The 15,699-nt window shown below is 36.6% G+C and overlaps 1 protein-coding gene across 1 annotated transcript in view; it reads left to right on the top strand.

The window, feature by feature from the left end:
• The first annotated feature begins 2,712 nt into the window (after positions 1-2,712).
• The window catches only part of prdm10 (PR domain containing 10), a 40,292-nt gene continuing 27,305 nt past the window's right edge, over positions 2,713-15,699 (top strand). The window contains exons 1-7 of the mRNA XM_056478526.1: positions 2,713-2,829; positions 6,695-6,825; positions 9,449-9,610; positions 10,044-10,103; positions 10,208-10,312; positions 12,167-12,347; positions 14,138-14,379. Of these exons, the coding sequence (XP_056334501.1) occupies positions 6,754-6,825; positions 9,449-9,610; positions 10,044-10,103; positions 10,208-10,312; positions 12,167-12,347; positions 14,138-14,379 (822 nt within the window). The 5' untranslated portion in view covers positions 2,713-2,829; positions 6,695-6,753. The remainder of the gene's footprint in view (positions 2,830-6,694; positions 6,826-9,448; positions 9,611-10,043; positions 10,104-10,207; positions 10,313-12,166; positions 12,348-14,137; positions 14,380-15,699) is intronic.

Below are 15,699 nucleotides of genomic sequence, written 5' to 3'. Positions count from 1 at the left end.
CGGAGGTGTCAGAAGTCTTTATTTAAAAAAAAGCGGACTTTTTTGCAGTTATAGACCTCATTTAGGCTACTATTTAATTATGAGATTTAAATACTGTATTTTCATGACATTTTAAGCACTATTTTAGCTGAAATAGATTGTTGGATGGTCATCATAACCAAAAAAGTACATTTGAAAATTCATTGATATCAACAATAGGTAAAATAGTATTCAAATGAATTTTAACATCGGTCACTTTTGGTGCTTCACACCTTTTCAGTGGTCTTTTTTTGTTCCAAGATTTAGAATAAAAATTACTTGTAAAATATTTTCTCTATTAAAAAACAAATACAGTAGCGAAAGATGACTTCATTAACAGTTTAGTTTTACCATATTTGAATGCATTCAGTCAATCTCTGGGTCTGATGGGAGAACTTTTAGCTTAGCTTAGCATAATTAATTCAATCGGATTAGACCATTAGCATCTTGCTCAATTTTTTTTGTTTTAAAGAGTTTTGATAACTTTTCTATTTAAAGTTTGACTCTACTTTGGTTACATTGTGTACTAAGACTGCCGGAAAATTTAAATGAGCTATTTTCTAGGTGGATATAATTAGGAATTATACTCATTCAGGTGTAATTATCAAGAAATGTTGCTGGCGTGCTATGGCTGCAGCAGTGCAAAGATATTACAAAATGTAACTCCACAAGAGTCAAACTTTAAATAGGAAAATTATTGAAACTTTTTTTTTTGAGTGAGATGCTAATGGTCTAATCCGATTCAATGCTTTATGCTAAGCTAAAAATGCTCCCACCAGGCCCGGAGATCGGCTGAATAAATTTAAAAAATGGTAAAACTCAACTATTTAATTATTTTTGGAAATAGGTTAATTTTACAACTCCCCTAGAGGTAAACAGTTGAGTTTTACCATATTTGACTCCATTCAGCCAGTCTCCGGGTCTGGTGGGAGAACTTTTAACTTAGCCAAGCATAATTCAATAAATCGGATTAGACCATTAGCATCTTGCTTAATTTTTTTTGTGTTTTAAAGAGTTTTGATAACTTTTCTATTTAAAGTTTGACTCTTCTTTAGTTACATTGTGTACTAAGACTGACGGAAAATGAAAATGAGCTATTTTCTTGGCAGATATGATTAGGAATTATACTCATTCAGGCGTAATTATCCAGAAATGTTACTGGCGTACTATGGCTGCAGCAGTGCAAAGATATTACACAATGTAACTACAGACGAGTCAAACTTTAAATAGGAAAATTATTGAAACTCTTATTTTATTTGAGTGAGATGCTAATGATCTAATCCGATTCAATGCTTTATGCTAAGCTACGCTAAAAATGCTCCCGCCAGACACGGAGATTGGCTGAATGAAATAAAAAACTATTTAACTGTGTGACTTGCAAAATAAGACTATTTCCAAAAAAAGTGGATTGTTTCTTTAAAACACTTTGAAATTTATAGTACTATTTAACTATGAGATTTATATACTGTATTTTCATGACATTTTAAGCACTATTTTAGCTAAAATAGATTGTTGGATGGTGATCATAACCAAAAAAAGTACATTTGAAAATTCATTGATATCAACAATAGGCAAGAGTATTCAAATTCATGTTAATATCTGCCGCTTTTGGTGCTTCACACCTTTTCATTGGTCATTTTTTTTTGTTCCAAGATTTAGAATAAAAGTGGCTTGTAAAATATTTTCTCCATTTAAAAACAAATACAGTAGCGAAAGATGACTTCATCAGATTGTTTGTTTTCTTGCACAGCTGAATGTTAAACTCATGAAAAATAATTGTGTGCACTTGCCAAAACCGATTAGCTGAAGTCACACTGAAGTGACAGCCAAGAGGGGATTCCACTTGCTTTTAAAACCTTTTTCGATGGATTATTTTCACTATTTATGACATGATAGCTAATTTGTGATAAAATAGAACATACGAGCTAATGTATGGGACAAATTCTGGACCTTTGTCAGTGAGGGGTGGGTCTTCCGAACCCCCCTGGCTACGAGACTGCAGTTTCTTCTAAATTTCAGGTAAAATTTTCCTTTGGAGCATTTTTTTAAAAATCCGGATAACAAATGATTTGATTTGTTGATATTGAAAATTAAGGTTATTTCTACCAATTATTAATTACTTAACTCTACTGAAGTTAAAATATCAGTATTATGTCTAAAAATTAATCCTTGAATGAGAATATTTTAAATTATATTGATATTTTTACTTCAGAATAAAACAAAGTATGAGTATTTTAGAGCGTTTTTTGCATAAAAGTAACAAAAAATGTGCTTATATATATATATATATATATATATATATATATATATATATATATATATATATATATATATATCTCTCCATAATGCTTGTGTGACGCTCTTGAAATCATTGGTAGGTCTGTCACGTTTTCTTTTTTTTCATTGGACGGCCTTGAAGACGTTCTCGTTTTTTCATTGGTTGGGAGAAATGCGGACAATTCTCATTGGAGCTCAAGAAATAAATACCACATGAGAGCAGCATACCAACGATATCTAAATACAAAAACAAATTATAGATGTCTACAATTAAAATAAACGACGCGGAATTTACTCATTACATCATGAACGCAAGTTTAGCCCTGTAATTCCTAGAAAAACTCCCTCAATTTACAAATCTTGATCCGGGGCCGCGCGTCTGTTGCTAGGTAGATTATGTTAATATATGCAAGGCAGCCTTCTCTGCAGCTACCATTCAGAGGGAAGACCCACTTCAACCTTTTCCTAAAAATGCTCAAAACTCTCGGGAAATCTACATCCGAAGCCTAAGTGCGGATTAAGGATCGTCTCTCGGTAAGTGTCACGCAAAATTCAAAGCCTGATTTCCGTCGGATGGTAGATTAGCGTGTAGAAATATTTGGTCGAGTGTCTTCGCCGTGCTTTGTTGTTGTCTTAGTCCCACCCAAAATGGAGTCGTGTCGTGTCTTCCTCATTCTGCTGCAGACACTGGCGGAGCGCGCCCGCCGGCCGAGCTCAACTATAAGCGGGGAGCCGAGCGCGTCCGTCCTGCATTTAAAAACCTCCATGAAACCAGCGTGCTTGATTAAAATGACTCCTTAATGCGATTTCAGGCCAGACAGGCCCACTGCTCTGATCCCTCAGTAGTTGTTGGCCTCCAGCACGGGTTTATGTCTGATAACGCTGCTGTGGAAATGTATTTGTGCCGCTGCGGGTTGTGTGGTATAGTCCGACTGGAACTCCCAACCTGCGGGCTTCAGACAGGGGGGGAGAGCGCGCGATAAACACCCCAATTTCTTCATTCGCCATTACAGCGTTTATAAACTGCTTATTTGTCTCAGGGTTTGATGGAGGCCCGGGTATTGGACGTTTGCGTGTGCTTTTTTCCCCAGAGCGGCTGTTGGGAATTTTCTGCCCGACCACGTATCTCCTCTACCCCCGTGCAGTGATTAGACTGACCGCTCATTCAGCCCGCGCTTGTTTTGGGGTTAAACGGCGAGCTTCAAGATGTCCAAATATTTCAAAATGAAGCTTCAGCTTGGATGTGTTGCTTTCACATGAGCCACTTATTACCAAATTTATATAGTAATTTATTTAGATTAACCGTTATTATCACGTGGATACACTGGAATGTCATGTACATTTCACGCGTAACGTTATATCATCTGTAGCGATACTACGGTACAATACAATTATAGTTTCTTATAACGTTACCATATGAGAGACTGTGTCTGACTGTTGTACCATGGTATCACTACAGTACTTTACATTTACTACTGAAATTTTCATCTAAGTCTGGTTGAAACTTTTACAATCATTTTCTGCCACAAAAATAAACGTTTCACTTGTTTTTGATTCATGCTGCATTGTGTTCTAATTCATGATTATGACACCCAAGTTTTAGACATTAACAAATCTCAATTAAGATGTTTATACCATAAACTACTATCCTAACAAATATTGAAACATTAAATGAACAAGTGAAGACTTGGTAATAAATTAAATACAAATTAAATAAACAGTCTGGGCCACTGAGGAGTCTTTATTGTCATTGTTTTGAGATATACAGTATTAATACAGTCTAATAAAAAAAATGTCAAATCAGATTTATTTGAATTATCCCAGCAGGCACAGGATGTCAACATGATGTTAGATTGATGTTGTGCCTCAATGTCATGGGGATGTTGCAAATAGATCATTTCAATGTGGTAATGTTTTTGGCCCATGAACATTTCCTCATAACTTAAAGTTAAAACAGCTATCATAACGTTATTTATCAATATGTGGCTCTTTGGAAGCTATAATAAATATAAATGTCAAACAGGAAATACGTTGCGACCATTGGTTTTGTTTACATCCCTCAAAATGGTCTTTTGTTTGGAAATGGAAATTGGGTTAACGTCAGAACCCAACATCGGGCCGATGTCAATGTCCAACCTAAAATCAACCAAATATCAACGTCTAATGATGTTACAGCTTAACATTGTGTAGATGTTACCACTATGACGTCTGTCAGATGTTGGATGTTTGGGTGCCATACCTGACGAATAAATGTCAGTATTTGATGTCAATATGACATTGGTCTAAGATGTTGGCCCAACGTTGGATTTTGGTCACTTTCCAACACAACCCAAAATCAACCAAATGTCAACGTCATTTGACGTCAAAATAATGTTGTTCTTAGACGCTGGCTAGACATTGAATTTTGGTCACCGGATGTCACAACCGAAGGCCCAATCCAAATTCTATTTTTGTACACCTACCTATTCCCCTTCCCCTTGGCCCTTAAAACCGAGTGAGAACGGGAAGGGCTTCAAAATTTACCCCTACGAAATGGGACAGCACTACAGCACCTGCACACGTCATTGTGATCTCTTGCTTCATATGAGATCAGACAATCGCGACTGCTGTAGTTACTCCAGTTGTGTTATTTTTTGGTATTTATCTTCAGGAAATCACTGAAGGCATATATCATGTTATCATAATGATCTAATGTGGCAATAAGATCGTAACTATACTGCGCATTTACTCAGTGGCCAAATTAATCTATGTAAACACACCAAAAACAACATTAAAATTATAGCAGACACTGTAAAAAGCTCATTCTCAGCTACTAGACTTTTCTGACAGAGTGTTCCAGTGTCATCGAGTGTCAGAATGTGGGACTGCCGTACAGGAGTTAATATTATTGATTATAGATCACGAAATTTATATATATATTTTTTTAAGCATGATGGTAAAATACGTACATGGTTATAAATATATTAAAACATATGCTTGTCTGTTGTAAAAATTCGCAATAATGACAAAAAAAATTACTAATTTGTAGATCTCCTTACTTCTGGGTGCAGCTATCCTACTGTTGAGGGGTAAGGGGAAGGGCTAAGGGGTAGAATTGGGATTGGGCCTAAATCTAACCCAATATTATCATCTTATGACTTTGTGTGCCTGCAGAAAAAAGCGAATATGCAGGATATTGTGATATACTGTTTAAAGTAGCTTAACATCTCTTTGCATCATACAGTCTTATACCTTACAGATTAGTTGTCAGTTACTCACGCTTGGCCGTACACAAAACACGTACATCTGCATTACGTGACAATTTTTTTAGCTTACATGTAAAAAATAACACTTAGAAACCCATTTTTAATTAAATGTTTGATTTTGTGGTGAAAATGAATGGCCAATATGCTTACATCTGTCTATTTTCAGTTTAAAAAGGCTGTCCAGTGTAATTAAAATAAAGTTTTTTTAGATGTTAGTATCAGTATGTTAGTCTTCAAAGCAGGGGTCACCAAACTTGTTCCTGGAGGGCCGGTGTCCTGCAGATTTTAGCTCCAACCCTAATCAAACACACCTGAACAAGCTAATCAAGGTCTTACTAGGTATATTTGAAACACCCAGGCAGCTGTGTTGAGTCAAGTTGGAGCTAAACCCTGCAGGGACACCGGCCCTCCTGGACCGAGATTGGTGACCCCTGCTTTAAAGGATATCTGTAAGCTAATGTGCTACAAAAAATATAAAGCATGTAGTTTGTCATTTCAGCCTAAATGGTTAAAAAAAAATTCACTTCACTTCATACTTCAGTTTCTCATCAAATGTTGACCAATCAAATGCTCTCTAGTATCTGACATGCCCCGCCCCCTTCAAGACGCTTCTCATTTGCTTTTCATTTGATGCGCTTGAGCTCAACCACTCTCACTGGCAGAGCAGTGATAAAACAAAACACTATTGGCTATTTTTTTAATGGGGATGACCTACTCTGTCCTGCCCTCTCTCCAGTTCTCAGTGAAGATTAAGTCATACATCGAATAAAAAATGCACATTACAAAGCACTTCATAGGACCTTTAACATATACATCTCGATTTCCGATCAGCAACGAGTACTTAGAGCCAAGTCCCACCTCACAATTTTTGCTTGTATTATTTGCTAACTGATTACAGGTAGATTTATATAATAAAATAGATTAAAAGTTTGTTCCTGCTACTTAATTTAATTCGACTTTAACAGTGAAGACATTCGACTTTATATGTGACAATGCCTAATAATACGTCATATGTACTGTATGATAATATGCTAGTCAGAACCATAATCACCACAAAGTATGTAGTGACGCAAGTATGTTTTTTTTTTATGACTCGTTTAAAAAAAATGTAGTAATATTTAGAAAAATAATGTTAATTTCTCACATGAATACAGACGGTTGATGAGCGGTGGATCTGTGGAGGAGGTGTTCAGACTCACCTCATACTGTTAACATGGAGGCCAAAGAGGAGTCGTCGACTGTGTGGACTACAGATTCCAACAACGACACTGGAAATACACCTCAGGTACACACATACACAGATTCATTAGCCATGCTGAATTATTAGTGGTGGAAAGAGTACTGAAAAGTCATACTCAAGTAAAAGTACCATTACATACCCAAAAAATGTAGTGAAAGTAGAGTAAAAGTAGCATATTTAAAAGTACTTGAGTATTAAGTATTGCACTGGGAAAGGTTGATGCGTTTGTGTGAAAACGTAACATTCTGTAGTGCATTTTGTGATAGTTTTAAGGCCATTTGGGGATTTCAATCATCATACAGTAGATATCTTAGTCTTAATCATCATCTAAACCAGGGGTGTCCAAAGTCGGTCCTGGAATGCCGTTGGCCTGCTGGCTTTAGCTCCAACTTGCTTCAACACACCTGCCTTGAAGTTTCTAGTATACCTAGCAAGAGCTATATTAGCTGCTTCAGGTGTATTTGATTAGGGTTGGAGCTAAACTCTCTAGGACACCGGCCCTCCAGGACAGAGTGTGGACACCCCTGATCTAAACAGTCTCTCGGTCATTGCATGTTACCATTTCATGTTTTCTGTGTCTTTAGGTTGTTCTGTATGATGCGCTTTTTCTGTGCAATTTGATTGGACGTAGGGCTGGGCGTTATATCGAGTTCTGGGGATATATCGATCTGATTCCCCAACACGATGCAGGTTTATCCGATATCTTTCATATCGATGTGGTTTAAGGCCACACGTGCGCATAACAGACCACTCCAAGATTCACTCCCTGAGTCATCCAAAAGATTTGTTCAAAATGAACGAACTGTTCAAGAACGACACGTGAATGTGTTCAAAAGAATTAAAAACGCCAAAATGGGATGAATTTATTCTGCATTGAAAGTGAAACCACCTCATATTCACTGATTATAAGTTCAGTATTCATTACACGACGGTCTCTTCTTTAAATTTACATTATAACACATTTAGCTCAGTGTTCTGGTCTGTTATAATGACTGTTTACATTTATATGCTCAACCAGCATTTCATCACAATACTTTGAAACAATTTCATTACTTCTCATATCTATTGTCTATTCGTTTTCATCTCCTTATTTAATATTTAGTAAAACAAGTTTAGTCAAAAAGTAAAGGTGTAGGATTTTGATTAGGGTTGGAGCAAAACTGTGCAGAGCTGCGGCCCTCCAGAAATTGGGTTTGAGACCTATGAACTAGATGAAATCAAAGTCTGAAGCTGAAAAAAGAGTATGTACCCATAATGCATGATGTCATTTTCTGTGAAATCTGTTAACTGTCCAAGATTAGTAGACCGGCGGTGATTGTGATCAATTTGCATTGATTCCTTCAGACTGTAAAATGGAGCAAAAATCTGAGTAAAACATCTCTAGTGAAATGGGCCAAACTCAGTCCTGGAGGGCCGGTGTCCTGCAAAGTTTAGTTCCAACCCCAATCAGACACACCTGGGCTAGCTAATCAAGCTCTGATGCTGCAGTCACACTGCACTTTTCTCCCTGTACCCTACTGAAAAAAACAGCTTAAGCCAGCTTAACCAGGCTGGGAGCCCAACCAAAACCAGCTATGTCCAGCTTAAACCAGACTGGTTAAGCTGGATTTAGCTGGTCATTTTCCAGCTTGACCAGCTAAGAACCTGCGTTGGAAAGTTCAAGCTTGTAAACTCTGTCCTGCGAAATCGCATCACATGATTGCGTGAGACCAATCGAAGATCAAAACATGACCTCTCTGTACAGAAATTTAAAACATGGAGCAATCGCTTGCGTTTTTTAATGTACAATCATTTTATTTAATCCTGCCCCTTATCGCAACATCGTGACCACAGCATTACCAGGCTTTCTAGAAAAATCCTTGCAGGTGTGTTGAGGCAGGTTGGAGCTAAAATCTGCAGGACACCGGCCATCCAGGACCGAGTTTGGACATGCCTGGTTTAAACAAATTGTATCTCAGTTAAAGGGGTGAAATTTAGTTATTCGTTATGTTTAATTTATGTTTTTAAAAAGACAGCTTCATGTCAGCACAAAAAAATTGTGTGCTCTAAGCTTAGTAAAAGCTTAATAAAAATAATAATTAATTATAATACTAATTAATCATAAATAATTAGTGTACCACTTTTAATTATAGAATAAAATACATAAAGTGGAAGTCAAAATTATTAGCCCTCCTGTGTATTTTTAAAAAATATTTCCCAAATGATGTTTAACAGAGCAAGGATTTTTTCCACATTATTTCCTAATAATAATTTTTCCTCTGGAGAAAGTGTTATTTGTTTTATTTCCACTAGAAAAAAGGAGTTTTTAATGGTTTTAAACCTATTTTAAGTCAATATTATTAGCCCTCTTCATTATTTTTTTGATTGTCTACAGAACAAACCACTCTTATACAATGACTTGCCTAATTACCCTAACTTCCCTAATTAACCTAGTTAAGCCTTTAAATGTCACTTTAAGCTGTATAGAAGTATCTTGAAAATTATCTAGTAAATATTATTTATTGTCATCATGGCAAAGATAAAATAAACCAGTTATTAGAAATGAGTTATTAAAACTATTATGTTTAGAAATGTGTTAAAATCTTCTCCGTTAAAAAAATGTACAGGGGAGCTAATAATTCAAGAGTGCTCCTGTTGTCAGTGCTGAACTGTGTTGTTTTGTGTGCAGGTTCACTTTGAGGCAGGCGCAGTGGCTCAGATCGTGTACAGTGGAGATCAGTCTGAGCGCACTCAGCAGCAGGTTGTCTACGCTGCCGATGGAAGCTCCTACACCTCCGTCGAGTCTGCCGAGCACACACTCGTTTACATCCACCCTGCTGATGGAACACAGGTGAGTTCAGATACATTATCAGCATATTGGTTTATTAGAGTAAAGAGATTACAGAACAATAATGTGTGTGCGTGCAAGAGATAGAATATTCGTTACCATTTGCTTTTGTTCTCTAGATCCAGACCTTTATAGCAATGTTAACCATTTCAGAATCTTACTATTTCTTTTGGACAAATAAATCTAAAAATAAAAGTAAAAGATTTTAGCGTAGGATTTTAGGAGTCTTTTAGATTTCTAAAATTGTCTCGGATGACAAAATCGCACAATGTGAGATGAGCATCTAACAATGAGTATGTTAGCATGTGTGTTACATTTTGATTACTAAAAATACTACAGTGTGCTGTTAGTTTGTTACTTGGGTGTATTAAATATTAAATAAAACATATTTTTGACACATACCTCAAGTTTACTACTTTTTTTTTCTCCATTTCAGGCAGTGTTTACAGACCAGCCCCAAGTGGCCTACATTCAGCAAGATGGCACAACGCAACAGGTATTGTGGCTTTATCGAACATTACCTATTTTAGATTTACCACATAAAAATGTCAGTGCAAATGTATTGTTTTCAGCAACTGGCCTTTTATATTGCTTCCCCAGGTGACTGTCCTGTTACCAAGCGGTCAAAACATGAACACTGCCAATCTGCATGTATTGAGTAACGTAGCTGATGGCCCACAGGCGATCCTCGAACCTGTGACACAGGTGATGCTCCACTGCTAAACATCTCCCATTATGCATCAGTACTTCTGGAAGTCCCGTTCACACCAAGCATGATAACTATAGAGATAACAATACAGATCTAAAAATCATTCTGAATGTAAAACAACAGCAGATTTCAGACCACATCTATAATGGTGTAGATATAAATATTGCTGGCATCACTTTCCTCATTTTTTTTCTCAGCTAATAAATGATAAAACACTGACTGCCAGTCAGAATCCATCGAAATATAGAGAAGTTGAGCAATTTAAAGCTGAGATGACATTGGGGAGAAGCTTTGACTGATCTTAAGACTTTATTTAAGGATTATATAAAGATAATGGCTATCTGGAAAACGATTGGTTATACCCAAGCGGTAACCTCCCGCTCTCCCTCCTGAAGCAAATACGGAAGTAACTGAAACTGCAATTCATCGAAGTTCCACTAGTCCTGGCTCCATAATAGAGCAGTTTTCTATTGAGCCCACTGTTAAAATGGCCAAATTTACAGCAGAAAAAAAGGTGTTTACAGCCTGGTACAAAGAACGATTTTGGTGCATATAGCAAATATTACCCTTTATGACAACTGTGAGGGGGGTGAATTTTTTTATAACTCATCTGTTTAGTTTATATTAAGTCTGTATAATTAAGGGCGTGGCCACTTGAGTGACAGCTAGGTCTCACTGGTCGCCGTCAATTCACCTCAGCTGATTCCGTCTGATTAGCCACTGAACTTGGCATATACATCGTATTTTTGTGTTGTTTTATGTGGCTTTACACAGTCAGCTGCCTTTTGGAATTATTTCTTACAATTGTCAGATGATATGGCATGTTGTGTGCACTTAGTTGTGCTCACAAACCATTCATGTGGCCTCCATTTCCCAGGTGAGTGAAATTATATACTTATATACCATCTCTATAAATGTATTTGATTTATTTAAGATCATTTCTCATTTATAATTTTCTGTAGACCTGTAAAGCACTCCACAATCTGACAGATTGATTAGCTGTAGGCTCTAGAATAGTCATCTGAAACGTTGTCATAAAGTGTCATGAAAAGAAAAAACGTCATCATAACAATGTTTAGTGGCTCAAAGTATTACAACAGTGATTTTAAATGACTAAACAATTTATTCATATGGTGTACAACCAAGCACATGTGGTCAGAACACAAATGAGTCGCAGGTAATGAAGTATTAAAGCCTGTCTAAGCAAAATGCTAGCAGGTATCTGTAGCTCCGCTCATGCTCCGCCTCTTTGCCCTTGTTTGGTATCCCCCGGTCGGTGTGATGACGCGCGAACAAAATGGTGACGGTTGGCCACGCCTACTTGTAGCTTCTTTTGCGTTTTTCAGAAACATATAGGTGACGTCACAGATACTACGTTCATATCTTTTACAGTCTATGTTTATACCATGGGAAAGAATGATTAAAAAAAGACATGGAAGTTATGCAAGCCAGGATAGCAAACTGAATGCGATATTATGAATATGATGTAATATCGGCAATAATGATTTATTAAAAATAGGAAAACAATAGATTATGATAAGCACCTGTAGATACTAAAAAACGGAGCTTCAATCCGATGAGCGAGTGTAACGGTTAAACACGTCAGTCCAGTGAGTTTACATTGAAGAACAATATAAAAATGGAGCAATGGAGAGGAAACACGGCCCCTCATACACTATTCTATGCCATTTTGTAGTATAAATAGTATAAGTATGCGATTTGGGATGAACCTTCATTGTTTGGTGTGAACGAGCCATTAGCGTTCTTGAAATGCGTGTGAAATAAAGCATAATTTTAAGTGATAAAAGGTTAACCTCCTGTTGACGAAACACTGATTATTTTCCCTGCAGAGCCAGCTTGCTGTGACTAATGCGGTTCTGCCCACCCTGGCAGAGGCCTCATCAAGTCCCCTTGGGGCCACAGATTCAACTGTAGACTCGGAGGACGAGGAAGAAGACAATGATAGTGATGATTCTGAAATGGATGATTGGGAACCCAGGGCACTGCAGCCTTTTACCCCCCAAAACCTCTGTGAGTAAACAGTGTTATTTTATTTAATTTATCGAGCACTTTAAGCTTAGCTTAAATCATTGAATCGGATTAGACCATTAGCATATTGCTAAAAATGAAGACCGAAGAGTTTCAATAATTTTCCTGTTTAAAGCTTGACTTTTCTGTAGTTACATTTTTGATTAAGGCTGATGGAAAATGAAAAGTTGCTATTTTTTAGGCTGATTTGAGTAGGAACTTTGCTCTCACGCTGGCGTAATAATCAAGAAACATTGCTGCTGTACCATGGCTGCAGCAAGCGCAATGATATTACACATAGCCTGAAAATAGCTCTGAATCATCTTTCATAATTTGCTTAATATTAATGTACCTGCTGCATCCAAGTTCTTATAATATTATTATTATTTTCAAAAACAAAGTGGAGCTTTCCTTGTAAAATCCAAGTCAATTGGATGTTCTCGATGGTTTTGCAAAATTCTTACAATTTTGAATTACAGTTTTTACTAAAACTATAAAGCTTGCCTTTTACAAATGTTTACTTGCAGTTAATGATTTCTTTGTATATGATATCTCTTCTTCACTCTATCCAGTGCTTCCCACAGGTTTGAAATATACTTGTGGTAGCCGAATTGAAACGCACTATTTACCCACATCACATAAATAGTTAACTATATGCGACAAACAAAACATAGTTTAAATTTTAACTGTAGTTTTATTTATTATGACACTGTTATACACAGTTTCCTTTCAATGGGTTAAAGTAAAAAAGACAGTTGAAATAAACAAATCCACTATTTCTCTTACTTTTATACTATTCATGAGTCATCTGCACCTACTGACAGGTAAAATCTGCCTCTCTCTCTCTTTCAAGTTTAAAGCAAACTTAAATGCCAAAGCATTTTAGATATGCATAAAATACGTAATATATTGACATCATCACATTAATAAATTAATCAGCAAATGAGAAATAAATGGCAGAAAAAGAAATAAAAACAGACAATATCTCTAAAAAGTATAATATTTACAAGATTAGATTATTTAAATAAGGCAAATGAGTTGATTAACCATTACTAATGGTGTACATATATTTTGCAGTCAGTTTAGACCAGTCATTTCGTCCTTTCCGTGTATAGTCATTTAGATTAGAGAATGAATTATTTAATGTTTCTCTCACAACTGCAAGTGCTGTCAGCTACGAAGCCAAGTGAAAGTAGGCTTAAATAAAAATGTAATGCAAAAATGCATACGATAAACGACAGCTTTAGAAAGCGAAAGCAAAAGCAGAATCCCGAACATTTTAGGAGATAAATTTTTTTAAATTTAATTAATTTTTATGTCCCTCCCATAAAGGCTCGTCTCTGTGGGTCTGCAGAGCACGTGAAGGAGCTCACACACTGGATGCGCTGCTCAGCGCCGCGACACGGCCAGCACATGACAGTTGGAAGTATCCCACACCAGATGTGCACATTCGCATGTTATTTAAAACGAAACTATTCAGATGTCGCTATTCAGATGTTTAGAATTCTAAGATGTACGGCTCTGCCGGTGTGCAACTGTGGGAGTGTTGATAATTCACGCGCACGCAAAATGAAAAAATATTTTCCACTACCTAATCAATCGTGGATGTTTGGTTATATTAGGCAGATACAAAAAGTGTAAAAGGAAGGTCACAATAGTAAAAAAATGTCACTAAACATACTTGGGCGACTGTTAATATACCTGGGCGGCCAGCCTAAGTAATGTCTGGGAAGCACTGCTATGGCTACTTTGATGCTTTTTATATGACCATATTTTTTTATTTCTTTGCGCAGGGTGTGAAGACTGTAATAACGCTAATCCTGCCGCTTGCATCAAACATGGTCCTCTGCACCCCATCCTGAACCGGCCTGTGATGTCCAAGGCTCGAGCCAGTCTTCCTTTGGTCCTTTACATCGACCGCTTCCTCAGCGGAGTCTTTACCAAACGAAGAATCCCTAAACGCACACAGTTCGGTCCTCTCGAGGGCCCTCTGGTGCGACAGAGCGAACTGCTGGACGCACACATCCATCTCAAAGTACGACAAGCCAGAAACCCTGCTCTGTTATCTTTTAAAGTACAAATGAAATCAAAACTTACCATATTGATTTTGTTAGCTCGCATTGCTAGTTTTATGGTGAACAATTTATCTGTGCATGTCATTAAGAAAAAAAAAATAGTTTGCCCTTCTAATCTTTAATCGAAATCTGAAAAGCTGTTTGTTTTTAGTTAAATTCTCAGATTAGGTCTGTCTGAGGTATTGGGTGGGGCTAACATACTTAACCACGCCTCTCCAGCTGTCAGTTTTGACAACGAACAGAAATGGATAGAAGGAGGTGGTGTCTCTTAAGCCATGGTTTGATCGCACAATTTTTTTTGTCGTGTTACGAAAGTCACTATGTCAGATTATGCAAATTTTTTTTTTTTATTCTTTTTTTTCTTAATAAAATCTTGACTTGTCGTGGGTAACAAATGTGCCAGACTACACGTTCCTTCAAGATCAGTCATCACATGACATCTCGATCGTTATTTCCCAAAGCAGTCACAAGTGTTGCTATAATGATATTTCTTATCTTAATTTCTATTTTTTTTAATCTTATGTCAATCTCAATTGTCACTGATGCTTGCTGACAACTAATAACTACATTATTTAAGGGCGTTCGTTACGAAACTAATAGGATCAAACGTATAATTCCTTTTTCATATTAAGAAATTGTCTTTGAAATCTAAATGTATATTTTCCTGCCAGGGTTGATTATAAAAAACTCCATCACCTGAACTTGCCACGAGTGAGACGGAGAAAATGAAAGCACATCAGCACTGAGGAAAAATCAGATGGTCAAGACATAACCTTTAAAATAATGACACATTACAAAATTATCAAATATATGAGGTTTGCGATACAATCACAGTGAAGCATTCATTAAATCCTTATTTTCCACAGAGCGAAACAAATCATCCACTCATATAATTCGTATAGTTTTTTTTGAAAAAAAAAAGTCTTTTTTAAATGAGTTTCGTTTGCTGTAATTTTTTTCTTATTTTAATGTGTCTTTTGTTGGACAGTTATCAAGATAAACAAGAAAAACGGAGAACATTTGAGGTGATGCGCTTTAAAACAAGTCTGCTATATGCACCAAAGCACAAATTGCTGTGAGATTGTGTTAGTTTGTTAAATAAAATAATAATCTAGCCTAAATTAAATTAAAGGGAAATCTTCACAGTTTCAGAGAAGCCTATATTAAACTGTTTTCACTATTAATGACAAATTTGGACAAGCGGGAAATGCTTCTGCAATGTATTCGAAACGCTGAACATGGAAGAACAAACTTGGAAGGATAAGAAAACTCAAAAGCTG

This window comes from Danio aesculapii, chromosome 18 (assembly GCF_903798145.1).
Source record: "Danio aesculapii chromosome 18, fDanAes4.1, whole genome shotgun sequence".
Taxonomy (NCBI): domain Eukaryota; kingdom Metazoa; phylum Chordata; class Actinopteri; order Cypriniformes; family Danionidae; genus Danio; species Danio aesculapii.
This window is presented reverse-complemented; position numbering and strand designations above follow the sequence as displayed.